The following is a 17156-nucleotide window of genomic DNA, read 5'->3' as shown; positions in this document are numbered from 1 at the left end:
CCTTCTTCGGGGCCCGCGTGGAGCAGCTGGGAACCATTGAGATGGCTGAGCCTCCAAGCCGCCCAGAAGGGCCGGAAGTCTGTGGGACGGAGCAGCCGCGGGGCGTCGAGGCCCGTTCCTGGCTCCGTCGTGCGTTTTGAGCCTCCCGCGGTCTCGGGGAGGGTGAGTAGATAGGGCGACCGCGCCTTCGGGCGGAGTCCTCAGGGCAGGGCCCGGCATCTTCCCTCCTCCGGGCTCTGGGCGGGGAAGCTCGGGTGGCGCGGGCGGCTTGAAGAGGCCGTGATCGCTCGGCCGAGGAGGTGTCGGAGCCGCGGCCGCCTTGTCCGCGGAGGTGGGAGGCATTTGGCCGAGTCCCACGGGCTCCAGCACGGGCCCTCTTTCCCCCTCCCACGGCCTTTGAAGACCTGCGCTCAGTGACAGTGGCTGAAAAGGCTGTGCTCTTGCCGCTTCTCTACTGGAGACCAGGACCCAGCCCTGGCGGGATCCTCCTCCCGGCAAGGCCCAGGTGGGGGAATCCACCCGAGTGTCCGAATGTCTGTTCTGCCCAGTCAGCCTCGCTGTGTGCACGGCCTGGGGCGCACGTTCGTTCACAAGCACTTTCTGACCCAGAAGCTCCACGAGGAAGCCCGCTTCTCCTTCTGATTTACCATCGGGACCTGTGGGGAGGGGGCCAAGTTAACACAGAGGAATTCCAGTATCCACTCGTCTTTTTCTAACAATTCATTGTTAGACTCCCGGCTACTTACCCTGAGTGTAGTCACCCCATTCTTCCCCCTTGCTACCTGTGATCCAGCCCCACGAGCCCCACGGGCTCATTCAGCCCATTCCTTCCAGCCTCAACCCCTTTGCACATCGCTGTTAGCTCCTCCAGCAAGTGATCCATCAGACTAAGTTAGGGTTTCCTACTTTATTTTGTTAGGTTTAGAGAGAGAAGAAAGAGGAGAGACAGAGAGAAATGAACGTTGCTTTGTTATTTTATGCTTCTTATATGTGCCCAACCAGGGATTGAATCCACAATGGAGTTACTTGGCCAGGGCAAGTTTTCCTAGTTTAAATGTTTTCCGTGTTCCTTGTACTTTGGTGCTGTCATGGTTGTAATTTTGCACTTATTTGTGTGGTTATTTAACTTTTCCCTCCACTAGACTGTGCTTCGTGAAGGCAGAGTCACCGTGCCTTGTGCACTGCGGCATCGCATCGATGGGACACCTGGCACAAGTAGCAGTGACCTCTTAAGTGTTCATGGAGTGATTGACAACCACCCAACGCTCTGAAAGGTGAACGAAACCTCGGTGGGCAGATGCTCAAGTGCTGTGGCTGCGTTGGCTCCGCCCTGTGTACCTGCCAGAGAAGATCTGAGGGTGGAGGTAAAGGATGGCAGAACACAGTGCCTCCTGGATTAGCCTGGAAGTCAGCAGTGGGGGGCCGCCAGCATCCTAATCTCTGACCTTTTCATAACTGAACAGGTCTCTCGGCTAGAGCACATTGATTCCCATCCACGGAGCCTCATGGTAGGAATCTGACTGCCTCTATTCCTTCACTTGTCCTGTGAGGGCCCTGCCTCCTCCTCTGGGTACCCACCCTGCCCACTGGGCCTGTGCCTAGATCCTGCCTCAACTCCTCACGGTGGCTCTTGCCAGACTCAGGCATGCCAATCCCTAAGGTAGTGAGCAAACCCCTGCTAAGACTAGAGCCCACCTTAGACTCTTTGAGAGGAGGGTTGTAGGTCCACGGTCTGGGTCCCTCCTCTCCTGCACACCACCCTTCCCCTGGATTTTAGAGCCGGAGGGGTCTGGTGACTGTCTCTCCCAACCCTGTGGCACATGTATTTGAGACACACCATGAGGCGGCGCCAGAATGGGGCTGGCACCCAGGGGTCCCTTGGGTGCTGGTCTGTGTCCTTTCAGGAGGCTGTGACGTTTGGTGATGTAGCTGTGCACTTCTCACGGGAGGAGTGGCAGTGTCTGGACCCTGGCCAAAGGGCCCTCTACAAGGAGGTGATGCTGGAGAACCACAGCAGTGTGGCTGGACTCGGTGAGGCTGTACCTCGGTGCCCCCTCCCTATGTCATCGGTCAGCACCTACCTAGACAGGCCTCTATCAGAGCTGGGGACATGAAGCTGTGTTCAGGTCCTGACTCCAGGACGGGTCATGGTGAGCCAGACAGGGATGAGCTTGGCTCATATCGTGTGGTTTAATCCTCACAGGGCAATGGACTTCTGGGAGGTAATGGAAACCTCCTTTTTTGTTTGGGCTAACAGATTAACTTGTTGGAAGAAATAGAATTCAAACTAGAAATAGCTCTTTTGCTGTTTTTGTTAACTTCTGGAGGAATTTATATAGATGGAATTAATTGAACTTTTCAGGTATTTGGTATAACTTTTTTTATTTTTTAAGATTCTATCTAGCCTGACCAGGTGGTGGCGCAGTGGATAGAGTGTTGGACTGGGACACCAAGGACCCAGTTTCGAGACCCTGAGGTCGCCAGCTTGAGCGCGGGCTCACCTGGTTTGAGCAAAGATCACCATCTTGGACCCAAGGTCTCTCTCTTGAGCAAGGGGTTACTAGGTCTGCTGTAGCCCCCTGGTCAAGGCACATAAGAGAAAGCAATCAATGAACAACTAAAATTCCACAATGGTAAATAATTAAATAAATTGATGCTTCTTATCTCTCTCCATTCCTGTCTGTCTGTCTCTATCCCTCTCTCTGACTCTCTCTCTGTCCCTGTCAAAAACAAAAAAACAAAAACAAAGATTCTCTCTGTTGATTTTACTGAGAAAGGAGAAAGCAGAAGAGGGAGAAGTATCAACTCGTAGTTGCTTCACTTTAGTTGTGCACTGCTTGCTTGTTGATTGTGTTATGTGCCGTGACCAGGCAAGCTCGGGGTTTCAGACTGGCGACCTCAGCATTCCAGGTCGATGCTCTGTCCACTGTGCACAGGTCAGGCTGGCAGAACTTTCTGTGCCCTGAGGGAAGCCTTTTCATTCATGCTCGATGGTCTGGCAAGCGTATGAATTTCTCCTTGTGACACTGTTGTCGTTCCTAGTTTTTCTTCAAATTCATCTGTTCATTTGGGTTTTCAGTTTTTAATGTGTATTTGTTTATAACACCCCCATTATGTTTATGGATATTTTCTTATGTAAGTTTTTGGCAGTATCTTGATCAATTTCATCCCAATACTATTGACTCATGTCTTTAAAGATCCAGCTTTGGTTTTGTTTGACTTTTGGGGGGTGATGTGCGTGGTTCCTTATTCTCTGTTTCACTGAATCCTCCTGCCTTTCATTTATTTATTAAAGATTTTATTTATTGATTTTAGAGAGAGAGGAAGGCGGGAGGTGGGGGGTAGGAGGAGCAGGAAGCATCAGCTCATGGTTGCTTCTCGTATGTGCCTTGACCACTGGGCAAGGCTGTGCTTCACACCAGTGTCCTCAGCGTTCCAGGTTGGTCCTTCTCCACTGCACCACCACAGGTCAGGCTGCCTTGATTATTTTATCCCTTTGTGTTTGTGTTTGCTGTGTTGTTTTGTTCCCAATTTCTTTAAATTAATCTACCTTGTTTGCATTTTACTGTTCTTATTTCTAGTAAATATGTTTAAAAATGTAAATTTCTGTCTTTAAGTGCTGTTGTAGCTGCATTCTACAAGTTTTGACTCAATAAATACAGTTGCTTGTTAGTAATTCATTACTGAGTCTCCCAGTGGCTAATAGTTTTGAGCTACCTGTTGTGGTTACTTTCATGCCCCATTTCATTTCCGTTTCTCTGTGTTCTGGTGTCCTTGGACTACACCATGATTTCTGTGTTCTGGTGTCCTTGGACTACACTGTGAGCCCTTCATGGCTGGCCGTGTTTCTCTGAATGTTCATGTGTTCTTGGAGAGAACGTGTTTCCTGTTCAGTGTAGGGTTTGCCTGCTCCTGAGGCCTTCGACCTGTGATTTCTCCACTGCCTTTCTTACCCTTACGGCTGGAAACCTGAGGGAAGCTCCAACCACAGGGCCCTTGGATGGGCTGGGAGCTCGTCACACTGCTGCCCCACAGCACGGGGCTGGTGGCCCAGAGGAGTGCCAGGTGGCCAACACAGCTCCGCACTGCGCCCCCGTCTGGCTGGGCTTTGTGCAAGAATGCAAGACTGGGGGCACCTGGGTGAGGCCAGTGCCTTCTGATTTAATGTCTGTTTCATTCATCGGTCTATTTTTGTTGTTTTTTTGTGTGTGTGGTTTTTTTTTGTTGTTGTTAAAGTTTGTTTGAGCCAAACTGATGACATATGCTGGGAAGCAAGATGTCAAATGCTCCTGTCTTGTTTCTTTTCTTTCTTTTTTTAAAAGATTTATTTTATTGATTTTAGAGAGAAAGAGAAAGATACAGGGGAGGAGCAGGAAGCATCAACTAGTAGTTGCTGCTTGTATGTGCCTTGACCGGGCAAGGCCGAGGTTTTGAACCAGCGATCTCAGCGTTCCAGGTCTAGGCTTTATCCACTGCACCACCACAGGTCATGCGCTCCTGTCTTGTTTCTTAACTACCTCTGCCTGTTGGCACAAACCTGCCCTCTGAAATGAGGGGTGTGCTGGCAGTGCCTGGATTTCCTCTTTCTGGGATAGAGCGGCCTGTTCTTGTGTGACAGGGTCTCCTGGGGACCTGGGCTTGAAGCAGAAGAGAACAGGGTGGGAATCGAAGCATCCCTCACTGTCCAGTCTCAGGAGCTGGACAGAACCAGTCAGAGAGGCCCCTGTGCCTAGATCCTCACCCTGTGCTGCTCCCTCCAGAGATTCTGCCTGTGCCCTTGCAGGACCCCTGCCCCTTTACTTCTGGAAACCAGGGGGCACTGAGCCCTGAGCTGCAGCCACAATAATGCCAATGTGGTTTCCTTTTTCACCTTGACAGCAGGATTTCTGCTTCTCAAGCCTGAACTGATCTCCCGGCTGGAGCAGGGGCAGGAGCCATGGGTTCTCGACCTGCAGGGAACAGAGGGGAGAGAGGCGCCCAGGACCCCCCGGACAGGTGAGGCTTGGGCCTGTGGCAGAGAACCTGGGCCCAGAAGATGGACCCTAGGGATCGCCCTGAGACTTTGTTTCTAAACCACATTTTATTCCGTGTCTAATCTCACCAATACTCTTACTGAGCACATGGATGTAAGGTCAACAGTAAGCTTGGTTCTGAGCAGCCTCTCAGGTGAACATCACGTTCCTGGGACGGTCACGCTCCCTGCAGAACACCTCTGGGCCCTGGGTACCCACAGCTTCTCAGGCCAGGTTCTGAGGCTGCCGTAACAAAGCACCACAGACCGGGCGTTTAAATTGACAGAGATTAATGTCTCATAGCCCTGGCTGGGGCCAGAGGTCCAAAATCAAGGCATCGGCAGGGTGATGCTCCCTCTGAACCTGTGGGGGAGGACCCTTTCTGGCTCTTCCAGCTTCTGGTGGTTCCATGTGCTCCTCATCTTGTGGCCGTACCGCCCACTCCTCCCTTGTGACAGTGTGTCCTCCCCCATCTCTGTCTTTATAAGGACGCCAGTCATACTGGGTCAGGAACCTCTACATTTCAATGTGACTGCACCCTAATTACGTTTGCATGGTCCTGTTTATGAACAGTTCATATCCTGAGATCTGGGCTGGAGCTTCAGCACACCTCTTTTGGGGCACACTCAGGCTATAACAGGGGCCTTCCTATTCAGTCCCCTTTCTGACCCTTCTCATGAAGCAGTAAAAGGGATTGACCAGACCAATTAAAACCCAGCCCCCACGGAACATTTCCAAGGTGGGGGAGATTCCAAGGAGGGCGCTGTGGCCAGAGACCAGCTGGAATTAGCAGCGCTCCTTGGTGGTTCACATGCAACAAAGAGTTCTCTTAGTGGTGAGGCAACAAGGAGGTCCTTCTGTGAGGAGACAGAGCTGCTCACTGACCTGAGGACACAGGACAGAGGACAGCCTCATGGATAAACATTTGTGAGATGGGTTAGAAAATACAAATGCCGCCTGACTTGTGGTGGCGCAGTGGATAAAGTGTTGACCTGGAACGCTGAGGTTGCCGGTTCAAAACCCTGGGCCTGCCCGGTCAAGGCACATATAGGAGTTGATGCTTCCTGCTCCTCCCCCCTTCTCTCTCTCTCTCTCTCTCTCTCTCTCTTCTCTAAAATGAATAAATAAAAATTAAAAAAAAATTAAAGAAAAAGAAAATACAAATGCCAGAGATGTGTCTTGCTGGTTGGTGCCCCTGATGTCCCAGGATTCTCTAGATGGCAGAAGAGGGCGGGTTCTGCAGCTACCCCACCATTGCCACCCCTGTCCTGGGACTCAAGGCCCCCTGGGGGGCGGAGTCATCCTAGAGGTGTGGCCTTGAGCTAGCAGAGCTACATTGTGTACTCTTACAGACCAACAGGAAGGGTTAGTCACTGGTAAATGGGGACAGGAAGGGATAGGCTGTGCCGTGTGTGCACAGGTGTCAAATGGGCCTGAAGGGAGGGTGTGCACACTGAACCAGATAGGAGGCTACGGGCTGTGGAAGGCTGATGTTGGGGGGGGCAGGACACGTAGGGAGGCGAGACCTTCACGATACAACTGCTGCTTCAGACTTGGCTGCAGGAGAGAGGGAGGTGGACTCCAGGGCAGCGCGTGGGTTTGTGGTGTCCTCATCCTGCAGCAATGCTGTGACCACTTACCCACAGCAGGAGGTCTGGGGCTCTGGCTGGTCCGGCGGTGCAGGCATCCCCAACTGCTTTGTTTTGACTGTTCGTAGGGGCCTTTGCATTGAAGCAGCAGGCAGAGGAGAGCAGTACTCCTCTGTTTTCTCATCTCTGGTTGCTCCTGCTCTGTTGAAGGAGCAGATTTGCCAAGGTTGTGTTTGTGCAGAGAAAGAGAAACAGGACCAGGCAGAAGATGTCTCGCATCTTCAGGGTACAGAGACATTGACAGAGTATGTGTTTGGGGGAACAGACTTGGGTCCATTCCTGAGTCATTAGCTGTGTGACCATGGGTGAGTTACTTAACTTTTCTGAGCCACAAGCCACTTATCCACTATTGACCTCATTGTATTGTCATGAAGACTAGTGTAAGAGAGAGCGGGAACTGTCTTTGTGCACAGATGCTTAGCACATGCAGCCCTTCCTTGCTCCAGGGCTGACAGAGAGATGGGTCACCTGCCATAGCTTGGGACAGCACCGATGTGAGGAGCCAGCAAAGCCCTGTCACTGGGCCCTGGGTTTCACTGTGGGATAGCAGTTGTCGGGCTATGGCCTTGCATGTGATTAGGGACAACAGGGTCTGAGTCCAGCAATAGTGCTTCCTGGGATTACAGAGTAGCAAGGAGGCTGACGCTCATGTGGCAAGTCCAGAGGGAAAGTGGATGTCGTGGGAAGGTGGCTGTTAGCACTCAGCTGAGTACAGTATGATTGAATGAATGTGTAAAGCAAAAAGTCTGAATGAAAGCAAATTTTGAGAATTGGCAAAGGTGTCAACTTTTCATAGTGTCTTTGCCTTGTCCCTTCTCTGAGCTCACAATAAGGAGACTTGTTCTTTTTTTTTTTTTTTTTTTTTATATTTTTTTATTTATTCATTTTTAGAGAGGAGAGAAAGAGGTAGAGAGAAGGGGGGAGGAACTGGAAGCATCAACTCCCATATGCGCCTTGACCAGGCAAGCCCAGGGTTTCGAACCGGCGACCTCAGCATCTCCAGGTCGATGCCTTATCCACTGCGCCACCACAGGTCAGGCAAGGAGCCTTGTTCTTTCTGTGTATTTCAGATGCTGTGATTAGCACTGAAGGTGAGCAGGCCTGTGAGGATGTGTACATGCTGAAATCGGAGTCCCTGGCAGCGATGGTCAAACCCCTCCAACAGGATATTCCTCAAAGTCCTGGCTTCGGAGATAACTCTCAATCTGAGGCCTGGCCAGAGAGTAAGCCAAGCTCTCTCTTCCAGAAACACTGTTTGCAGCCAGGGACTGTGACTCCCAGGAAGACCTCTGCCAAGGAGGATGAGCAGGGGCATGGCAGCTGGGGGTGTCAGCCTGACAGAAGTCAGGGGAGTGCTGCAGATGGGATGTCCCCAAGATGTGACATGTGTGGCAGGGGTTTCAGAGTCACGGCTCCGCCTCAGGAAGTTAACATACAGAAGAAACCTAACAGATGTCAGGAGTGCCAAAAAAAGTTCTCTGATTGCTTACAGGGGGAGCATCAAAGTAATTGCCGTGGAGAGAAGCCGTATGAGTGTGAGGAATGTGGGAAAGTCTTCAGGTTGTGCTCTCAGCTTAATCAGCATCAGAGAATCCACACTGGAGAGAAACCATTCAAATGCATCGAGTGTGGAAAAGCCTTTCGCCTGAGCTCAAAACTTATTCAGCATCAAAGAATTCATACTGGAGAGAAGCCCTACAGGTGTGAAGAGTGTGGGAAAGCCTTTGGTCAGAGCTCCAGCCTCATTCACCATCAGAGGGTACACACGGGAGAGAGGCCATATGTCTGTCGTGAGTGTGGGAAGGCCTTCAGCCAGCAGTCTCAGCTGGTCAGGCACCAGAGGACTCACACTGGTGAGCGGCCCTACCTGTGCCAGGATTGTGGGAAGGCTTTCAGCCAGAGCTCAACCCTGGCTCAGCACCAGCGGATGCACACTGGGGAGAAGCCCCCAGTTCCAAGAACCCTGGATGGTGCCAGCCTCGTGTCCCATCAGAGAATCCACACTGCAGAGAAACCATTTAAGTGTGATGAGTGTGGAAAAGCTTTCAGGTGGGTCTCTCGCCTTAGTCAGCATCAGCTGACTCACACTGGAGAGAAACCATATAAATGCAACAATTGTGCGAAAGCCTTTGGTTGTAGCTCACGGCTTATTCGCCACCAAAGAACTCATACTGGAGAAAAACCATTCAAATGTGATGAGTGTGGGAAGGGCTTTGTCCAGGGTTCACACCTGATTCAGCACCAGAGAATTCACACCGGAGAAAAACCCTATGAGTGTAGTGACTGTGGAAAAGCCTTCAGCCAGAGCTCAAGCCTCATTTACCACCAGAGGATCCACAAGGGAGAGAAGCCCTACGAGTGCCTGGAATGTGGGAAAGCCTTCAGCATGAGCACGCAGCTCACGATCCATCAGAGGGTCCACACTGGGGAGAGGCCGTATAAATGTGGTGAGTGTGGGAAAGCCTTCAGTCAGAACTCCACCCTTTTCCAGCACCAGATCATCCATGCTGGAGTGAAGCCCTATGGATGCAGCGAGTGTGGGAAAGCCTTCAGCCGGAGTTCATACCTCATTGAGCACCAGAGGATTCATACACGAGCCCAGTGGTACCACGAATATGGGGGTACCTTGGAGGGCCCTACCCATGTGAGCCGTAAAAAAGTTAACCCTGTAAAGAAACTACACAAATGTAACGAATGTGAGAAAATATTCAGATGGCGCTCGCATCTGATTATACATCAGAGGATTCATACTGGAGAGAAACCTTATAAATGTAACGAATGTGGCAAAGCCTTTAATCGGAGCTCCAGGCTCACTCAGCATCAGAAGATTCATATGGGGTAGACCACTCACCTCTGTAAATGTGTGTAAGTGGGAATGAACCCACAGCCTTAACCTACTTATTTTATATGGGATCACTGATACTGATTAGTTAGAATGCTGGTCAAGATTCATAAGCACTCTCTTGAGAAAGAATACCCACATGCATACAAAGTGTGTGTTTATTTGCTGGAATGGGTGACCTTACCCCCCTCGGTAAAGCCTGTGTCAGCGCACAAGGGGAAGATCCCACGTCCCGTGTCTGAGGCCTGAGAAACCCTGGGAGCTCTGCTGGATGAGATGCTCAGTGTCTTCAGCATCAGTTACTCAGACCGGCTTCTGCAGGAAGGTGTGTGAGTTCGGGTGTGTGTGTAAGTCCGGAAGGGGAGTGCCTGAAATCCCCTCTGCCTTCACCTGACTTGTCTTTTAACCTCTTCCCAAGCCTGGAGCCACCCAGGGTCAACTTGAATTTCCACATGGGTCAGACACTGGTCAATCTGACAGGCTGGAACTATGTCCATTCACTTGTCTCAGAGCATCTAATTGAGGCCCAGAGGCCACAGGATGAGGCAGACCTTCAGTGTTGACCTCTGCCCTGTCCATGGTCCTGGACTCATCAGCCATGAATGAGTCCAGGGACCTGAAGTCCTATTCACCAGGCTGTTGCCCAGGGTCACCCACTTGAGACCTGCCAACCTTTCGTGTCATTGCCGTAATCAAAGGAGCAGTATTTGAGAGACCCCCATCCTGGTGGAGAGGCCTCTTTCTCCCACATGTGGACAGGTAGCCCAGAGGGACATAGGTCACTCCAGGGTCTATTGTCACACTTGATTTGGGTCACCATCACACTGATTTGGTCTAGCCTGTGGGCGGGGCCCAGAGACCTTGGTGCCTCAGTTGCTGTGTGTGGCACAGGCTCTAGCAGATGATGGATTTGTGTCAGGTGACCTGTGTTTGCACCAGGAGGTTCCTGAGCTTCTGGTGGCATTGGGAGCAGCAGAGTGAGATGATCGCGTCCATGAGTTTGTTCCCAGCACGCGGTGGGGGTCTCGACCCTGCAGCCGGTCATCCCGGTTGCCAGCTGCTGCTGCTTCCCCAGCACCACCATTTGACACGTTCCCCACCTGGTGCCGGACCTGTGAATTCAGTGTGCCTGTCTTTCCAGTCCCTACTCCACCCAGGATTTGTGTCTGGAAGGCTCAGCTCCAGGGGACCAGGAACATCTATACATTGTGCAGAGGTGGTTATGCTGAGGTGTCCCCACCTCAGCGGCTTTGCTCAACCAGGTGGTCACTGCTGGCATACCTGGACAGGTGGGCCCAATCTGAAAGGGCCACAAATATGTTTGGCCACCCAACAATTGGATGAGAGCCAAGGTCCTGAGTGGAAAGGCCACACTCCTGCCATCTCATGGCACTTGGTGCTGTCTTGCACTGGAGGGCCTCTTCATCGGACCCCACCTCCTTTGCCGCCTCCTGGGTCACGACGGCCAAAGAGGGAGAAGGCGATATGGGCTCCTCCAGACGCCACCCTCCGCATAATACGCTTTCATTTTCCTGACAGTAACTGTAGGCCATGAGGCTTCCACCTTAAATCTGCTTCAGCACCTTCTCTCTGGACACGTGTAGTCCTGGATCAGGGGCTGGCAAACTGTGGCCTATGGGCCACACCCCGTCTGTGGCCTGCTTCTACGTGTTATACTGACCAAACACACACCATTAGACTGGGTGTCTTGAACTCCTCAGTACCTACCAAGCAGACAAGAGCCTAAGCCAGTCAGTTCCTGTAAATGCCCGTCACAGCCAACCAGTCTTCCCAAATAAGGCAGCTGCTTAGCTGTAGCCAGTCAAATAATTTCTGTGCTTTGCAAATGCATCTTCTCTGAAAACCTCTCCGAGGTCCCCTCTGCGGAGTGCTCGGCCTGGTGCTGCCCCATTCCAATCCATGTTTGCTCAAGTGAACTTGTTGCAATTTTAATGTACCTCAGTTTACCTTTTATCAGAGCTAAAGATGGTTTTAAAATTTTTAAATGGTTGGGGGGAAAACAAGACTATTTTGTGACATTGGAAAATTATATTGAAGTCAAATTTCAGTGTGACCAAATAAAGCTGACAGTTACCGGCCGGCCCACTTCCGTGCATGTTGCCTCTGCTGCCTTCTCATCAAGTGCCCAGTTCACCACATGGCCTATGTCGCCTCATTAACTTGGGTACAACCCTCATGCCAGGCCTGACCGGTCAGCTCCCTTGGTTGGAGCATCGTGCCACAGCATGGTGGTGACTGGTTTGATTCCCTGGTCATGGCACATACAGGAGCAGTTTGATGTTCCTGTCTGTCTCTCCCTGTCTCCAAAATAATAATAATGATGATGATAATTTCTAAAAAATCCTCATGCTCTCAAGCCTTTGAGAAATTATATTTCTTCTCAACTGGTAGTGTGGTTTGTTCACTAAAATGTCTCAGTACAACTGAGAATTCAAAGCAGTAACCCCAGGTCCCTACACGAGTTGAGAACACCAGTTGCAGTACAGGAAGAGCCTCTTAGCTGCATCCATGCAAAAAAGGTACCAGCTCTGGCCAGAGGGCTCGGTTGGTTAGAGCTTTGTCCTGAAGCACAGAGGCTGCCAGTTTGATTTGCTGTCAGGGCGCAAAAAGGAACAGATCGATGTTCCTGTCTCTGTCCTCCCTTCTTCTTCCTCTAAAATTAAAAAAAAAAAAAATGTGTGTCAATAGTGGGCCACTGGGCAGGACACTTTCAGTTCAAACTACTGTGTAGGTGTGAGGTCCCAGGAACCCAGAGAGAGTGCTGTGTGTGCTGAAGCTTCCTGCAGAGCGGAGGGGTCGTGGGCTGCCCTGGGCTATACAAGTTTTGGAATACTCTGTTCTACTTTCAAGCTATATTTTCCCAATTTGGGCTTCAGTAAATAGAACTGATCCAGAGTAGGTTTTAAAATACTTTGGACTTCTCTTTTGGAGTCAATAAATTAAACCTATAATCTTGACTTGAAATTGCTTTCATTCTCAATTATTAAACTTTGATATATGACATTGGGTTGTAACTATGTTGAGGTTTCTAGAAGCTTCCCCAAGTGTTGGGAAGGAGAGCAGAGCCCAGGTGGGTTTGCACACCCTGTATCCCTAGTATGTGTGACTTGCACTCATAGCCCAGGAAGTGTTTGTCGAATGAATGAATGTTGTATTTGGGAAGTATCCAGGCTTTGAAGTTGAGAAGTCAGAGACCCGTGGAAGAGGAACAATCACCAAGGGCTTCCACAGATACCTAAATAAGGTCAACACACTGAAAGGTACTATTCCAGGGGCACTGTTCTCTGAGCAAGGCCTGTGCAGGCCGGGTCAAAGGTGGGAAAGGCCACCTCTGCTCTCAAGTCCAGGTCCGTGGTGACCAACCACAGTGAGGGTGGACAGTCCCTCTGCAGCCTGGCGACAGGTGGGCTCAGGGAGATGTAGCAGAGATGTCGCCTACCTGCCACCTGGTTTTGGAGCTAAGAATGGTTTTGTTTTGTTTTAATTTTTTGTTTTTATTGATTTTTAGATAAGGGAGGGAGAAGCAGGAAGCATCAACTCATAGTAGTTGCTTCTCCTATGTGCCCTGACCTGGCAAGCCCAGGCGATGCTTTATCCACTGTGCCACCACAGGTCAGGCTAAGAATGGTTTTTAAATGGTTGAAAACAAGTATTTTGTGACATGAAAATTTCAATGACTGAAAATTATTTTTTTTTAATATTTTTAAAATTTATTTATTCATTTTAGAGGAGAGAGAGACAGAGAAGGGGGGAGGAGCAGGAAGCATCAACTCCTATATGTGCCTTGACCGGGCAGGTCCAGGGTTTTGAACCGGCAACCTCAGCATTCCAGGTTGACGCTTTATCCACTGCACCACCACAGGTCAGACTTATTATTATTATTTTTTTTTCTTTTTTTCTAAAAATTTTAAATTTTTTATTTATTCATTTTAGAGAGGAGAGGGAGAGACAGAGAGAGAGAGAGAGAGGAGAGACAGAGAGAGATGAGGGGAGGAGCTGGAAGCATCAACTCCCATATGTGCCTTGACCAGGCAAGCCCAGGGTTTCGAACCAGCAACCTCAGCATTTCCAAGTGGACACTTTATCCACTGTGCCACCACAGGTCAGGCTTATTATTATTTTTTTAATGACTGAAAAAATTTTAATTTTTTTTTTAAAGAGAGGAGGAGAGAAGGGGGGCAAGGAACGGAGCATAACTCATAGTTGCTTCTCATATGTGCCCTGACCAGGGAAACCCACAGTTTTGAACTGGTGACCTCAGCATTCCAGGTTGGCTCTTTCTCCACTGCGCCACCACAGGTCAGACAGATTTTTTTTTTTCTGAAGCTGGAAACGGGGAGACAGTCAGACAGACTCCCACATGCACCCTACCGGGACCCACCCGGCACGCCCACCAGGGAGCGATGCTCTGCCCATCCGGGGCATGGCTCTGTTGCGACCAGAGCCACTCTAGCGCCTGAGGCAGAGGCCATGGAGCCATCCCCAGCGCCCGGGCCATCTTTTGCTCCAGTGGAGCTTCTGCTGCTGCTGGAGAGGAAGAGACAGAGAGGAAGGAGAGGGGGAGGGGTGGAGAAGCAGATGGGCACCTCTCCTGTATGCCCTGGCCGGGAATCGAACCTGGGACTCCTGCACGCCAGGCCGACCAGCCAGGGCCGAATGACTGAAAAATTTTTATTGGAACATAGTTATGCCCATTCATTTATCAGTGGTTCTCAAAGTGTGTGCCAGGGCACACTGGTGCGCCCTAGAAGATTTCCAGGTGTGCCCTATGGTATTCCAGAGAAATATGTGCCTGTTGGGGACCAAAACACCCACAGGGTTTTTGGAGTTTAGATTTTTGGGGGACAGAGGTGTGGGGAATTGGCTGTAAGCTGACAGTCTGCCCAACCCCCCACCTCACTTGCCTGATTTTAGGTTGCAAAAGGCTGTTAAGCTGTGGTGCTGGATTGTTTACACTACCCCCCGTGTTCCCCAGAAAGACTGGAGGAAAGTTTCTTCTATTCTTTGTTTGGTTTAAGTTAAGATGATATGTATGGTGGGGGTTTTCTGCACTCAACACAATTAAGAGTAAAAAGAGGAATTCTACAATGTATTGATGAGGAAATGAGAGTTTGCCTTTGAAATATATGCCCAAACATTGAAGAAATTGCTAGGACACATCAGGCTCATGTTTCTCATAAACACAGGAATGAAAAAACACATTTGCGCTTGGACCTGCCGAATTTACTAAATTTTACTAAGAATGTATCTATATATATAAAAAGATAACTTTTTGGTCTTTTTTTATTTTTTAACCCCCTTTTGAAAATTTTTTTATTTATTCATTTTAGAGAGGAGAGGGAGAGACAGAGAGAGAGAAGGGGGGGAGGAGCTGGAAGCATCAACTCCCATATGTGCCTTAACCAGGCAAGCCCAGGGTTTCGAAACGGCGACCTCAGCATTTCCAGGTCGAGGCTTTATCCACTTCGCCACCACAAGTCAGGCTTAACCCCTCTTTTTTACGAATTCTAAAAAGCATAACTCAAAAAATGTAACAAAATGATTTTTAATGTCAGAATATATTTGTCATATTTAGTTTAATTACCATAAAAGCACCCATGGACTTTATATATTTTTCCTTAGTATTTGACTTAATTATTATAACATATTTCTCAGAAATTTGTATATACTGCACCTACAATTATTTGGAGGATTTTAAATGTGCCCAACTTCAAAAGTTTGAGAACCACTGGTTTATATTACTGTCTCTGCTTTCAAGCGGGGTGCCAGAGCTCACATTATTTATGACCTGGAAAGCTGAAATACTGCCTGGCCCCTCATAGAAATGTCTCCAAGTCCTGAGCTGCAGGATATGGATAAGAAGAGCCACCCTGTTGGCCTGCAAATCGGTGCCCCACAGTGGGAGGGCCTTTTCAAGTTCGGTTGTGGCCTTCTCTCTCCACAACCTGAAGTTGCCAGTAATCAGAATACCAAGCCTAACCAGGTGGTGGCACAGTGGGTAGAGTGTCGACCTGGGATACTGAAGACACAGGTTTGAAACTCCAGGGTCCCCAGCTTAAGCGTGGGATCACATATGTGACCCCATGGTTGCTAGCTTCAGCAAGGGGTCACTGGCTTGGCTGGAGCCCAGTGAAGGTATATATGAGAAAGCAATCAGAGAACAAAGGTGCTGCAACTATGAGTCGATGCTTCTCATCTCTCTCATGTCTGTCCGTCTTTCTTGCTTGAAAAGAAATGTCGAGGTAATCCAAGGACCAAGTACAGATCTGTGCTACCTGCTCCCAGCCTTCTGCTGGCTGTAGGGTGTTTGGGAAGGGAACAGCTCTGTGGGAGGGATTGCAGGCAGGGCCACCATGTCCTGTCTACTGAGCATGGGGAGAACGTCCTGACTTGCTTTTCCTGACCAGATGACAAAAAGCACAGACAGCACCTTCTGGTGGTTAGGGTGTGGCTGGTGGGTGAGCAGAGCACTACCCCCCGCTAACATAGAACACGGTGAGGGGTGGAGAAGAGAGCAGATGGCATGCTGCCAGAAGCTGTGCCTCCGAAAGGCCCGGACTTTCTCTTCCAACACTCGGCTGACCCTCCTCAGGTCCTCCAGGGCCCCTCGCAGTGGACTACCAGAGTAGACACCAACATAGCCGTGGAGACAGCCAGGCAACCCCGGCTGGGTGCACGACAAGGGGTCTCTGTGGCCTGGTGGGCAAGGGGTAGGCTAATCCTAGTGCCTGCAGCTCCACGCCTGTCCGCCCACCCCCTGCTGCAGGGGCTGCTGAGAGACTCGAGGTGGGTCTCAAGCAACAACCCCATCCTCCTCCTTCAGTCCCTAATACCAGAGCTGCCTGGAAAGCACCTCTGCTCACTGCCACTAGCTGCTTGATTTAGAACCACGGAGGCCCAGCCACAAGGTTCCTCTGATAATGCAGCTTGGAGCACCATGCTGGGACATACAGGCTGGGCTCAGACCCCAGGTCTCCACTCCTGGTTGCACTGGACAAATGTTACTCTGGTAATCTTGCACAGCAGAAGCCCCCAAAGCTCAGTGACTTTTTATTTTATTTTTTACAGAGACAGAGAGAGAGGGATAGATAGGGACAGACAGACAGGAACGGAGAGAGATGAGAAGCATCAATCATCAGTTTTTCATTGCGTCATCTTAGTTGCTCATTGATTGCTTTCTCATATGTGCCTTGACCATGGGCCTTCAGCAGACTGAGTAACCCCTTGCTCAAGCCGCGACCTTGGGTCCAAGCTTTGCTCAAACCAGATGAACCTGTGCTCAAGCTGGTGACCTTGGGGTCTCGAACCTGGGTCCTCTGCATCCCAGTCCGACGCTCTATCCACTGTGCCACTGCCTGGTCAGGCGCTCAGTGACTTTTAACTAAACACACATCCTCATTCTGGGACCAGCAGCCCAAGCTGCCCAACACATCCACCCTCAAGGTGCTGGGAGAGGCACCCTCCTGCTCTCAACACAGCATCAAGTGATCCTTTTAAAACAGCTGTCAGGGTCGGGCCTGCCCTCAGTAAGCTCACTCCCCTCCACCCCACTTGCCCTCTGACCCCCTTGAGGCTCCTCTCAGACCACTCTGCCCCTCTGCCTCTTTCAAGGCTTTGTTCCCAGACCAGGTC

At 50.3% G+C, this 17156-nt stretch overlaps 1 protein-coding gene across 6 annotated transcripts in view; it reads left to right on the top strand.

The window, feature by feature from the left end:
* The first annotated feature begins 27 nt into the window (after positions 1-27).
* The window catches only part of LOC136401470 (zinc finger protein 7-like), a 35736-nt gene continuing 18607 nt past the window's right edge, over positions 28-17156 (top strand). The window contains exons 1-7 of one of the 6 annotated variants that reach the window (XM_066379783.1): positions 28-162; positions 1143-1364; positions 1464-1508; positions 1905-2031; positions 4879-4995; positions 7732-9183; positions 9343-9499. In XM_066379783.1, coding sequence (XP_066235880.1) covers positions 1506-1508; positions 1905-2031; positions 4879-4995; positions 7732-9183; positions 9343-9499 — 1856 coding nt within the window. In that variant the 5' untranslated portion in view covers positions 28-162; positions 1143-1364; positions 1464-1505. Of the gene's footprint in view, positions 163-1142; positions 1365-1463; positions 1509-1904; positions 2032-4878; positions 4996-6847; positions 6967-7731; positions 12177-17156 lie in introns of those variants that run through there. The other 5 variants (XM_066379775.1, XM_066379776.1, XM_066379774.1 and 2 more) reach the window with 5 other exon arrangements.

This window comes from Saccopteryx leptura, chromosome 3, assembly GCF_036850995.1.
Source record: "Saccopteryx leptura isolate mSacLep1 chromosome 3, mSacLep1_pri_phased_curated, whole genome shotgun sequence".
Lineage (NCBI taxonomy): Eukaryota > Metazoa > Chordata > Mammalia > Chiroptera > Emballonuridae > Saccopteryx > Saccopteryx leptura.
The sequence above is the reverse complement of the archived record's forward strand: the minus strand, read 5'-3'. Positions and strand labels throughout refer to the sequence as shown.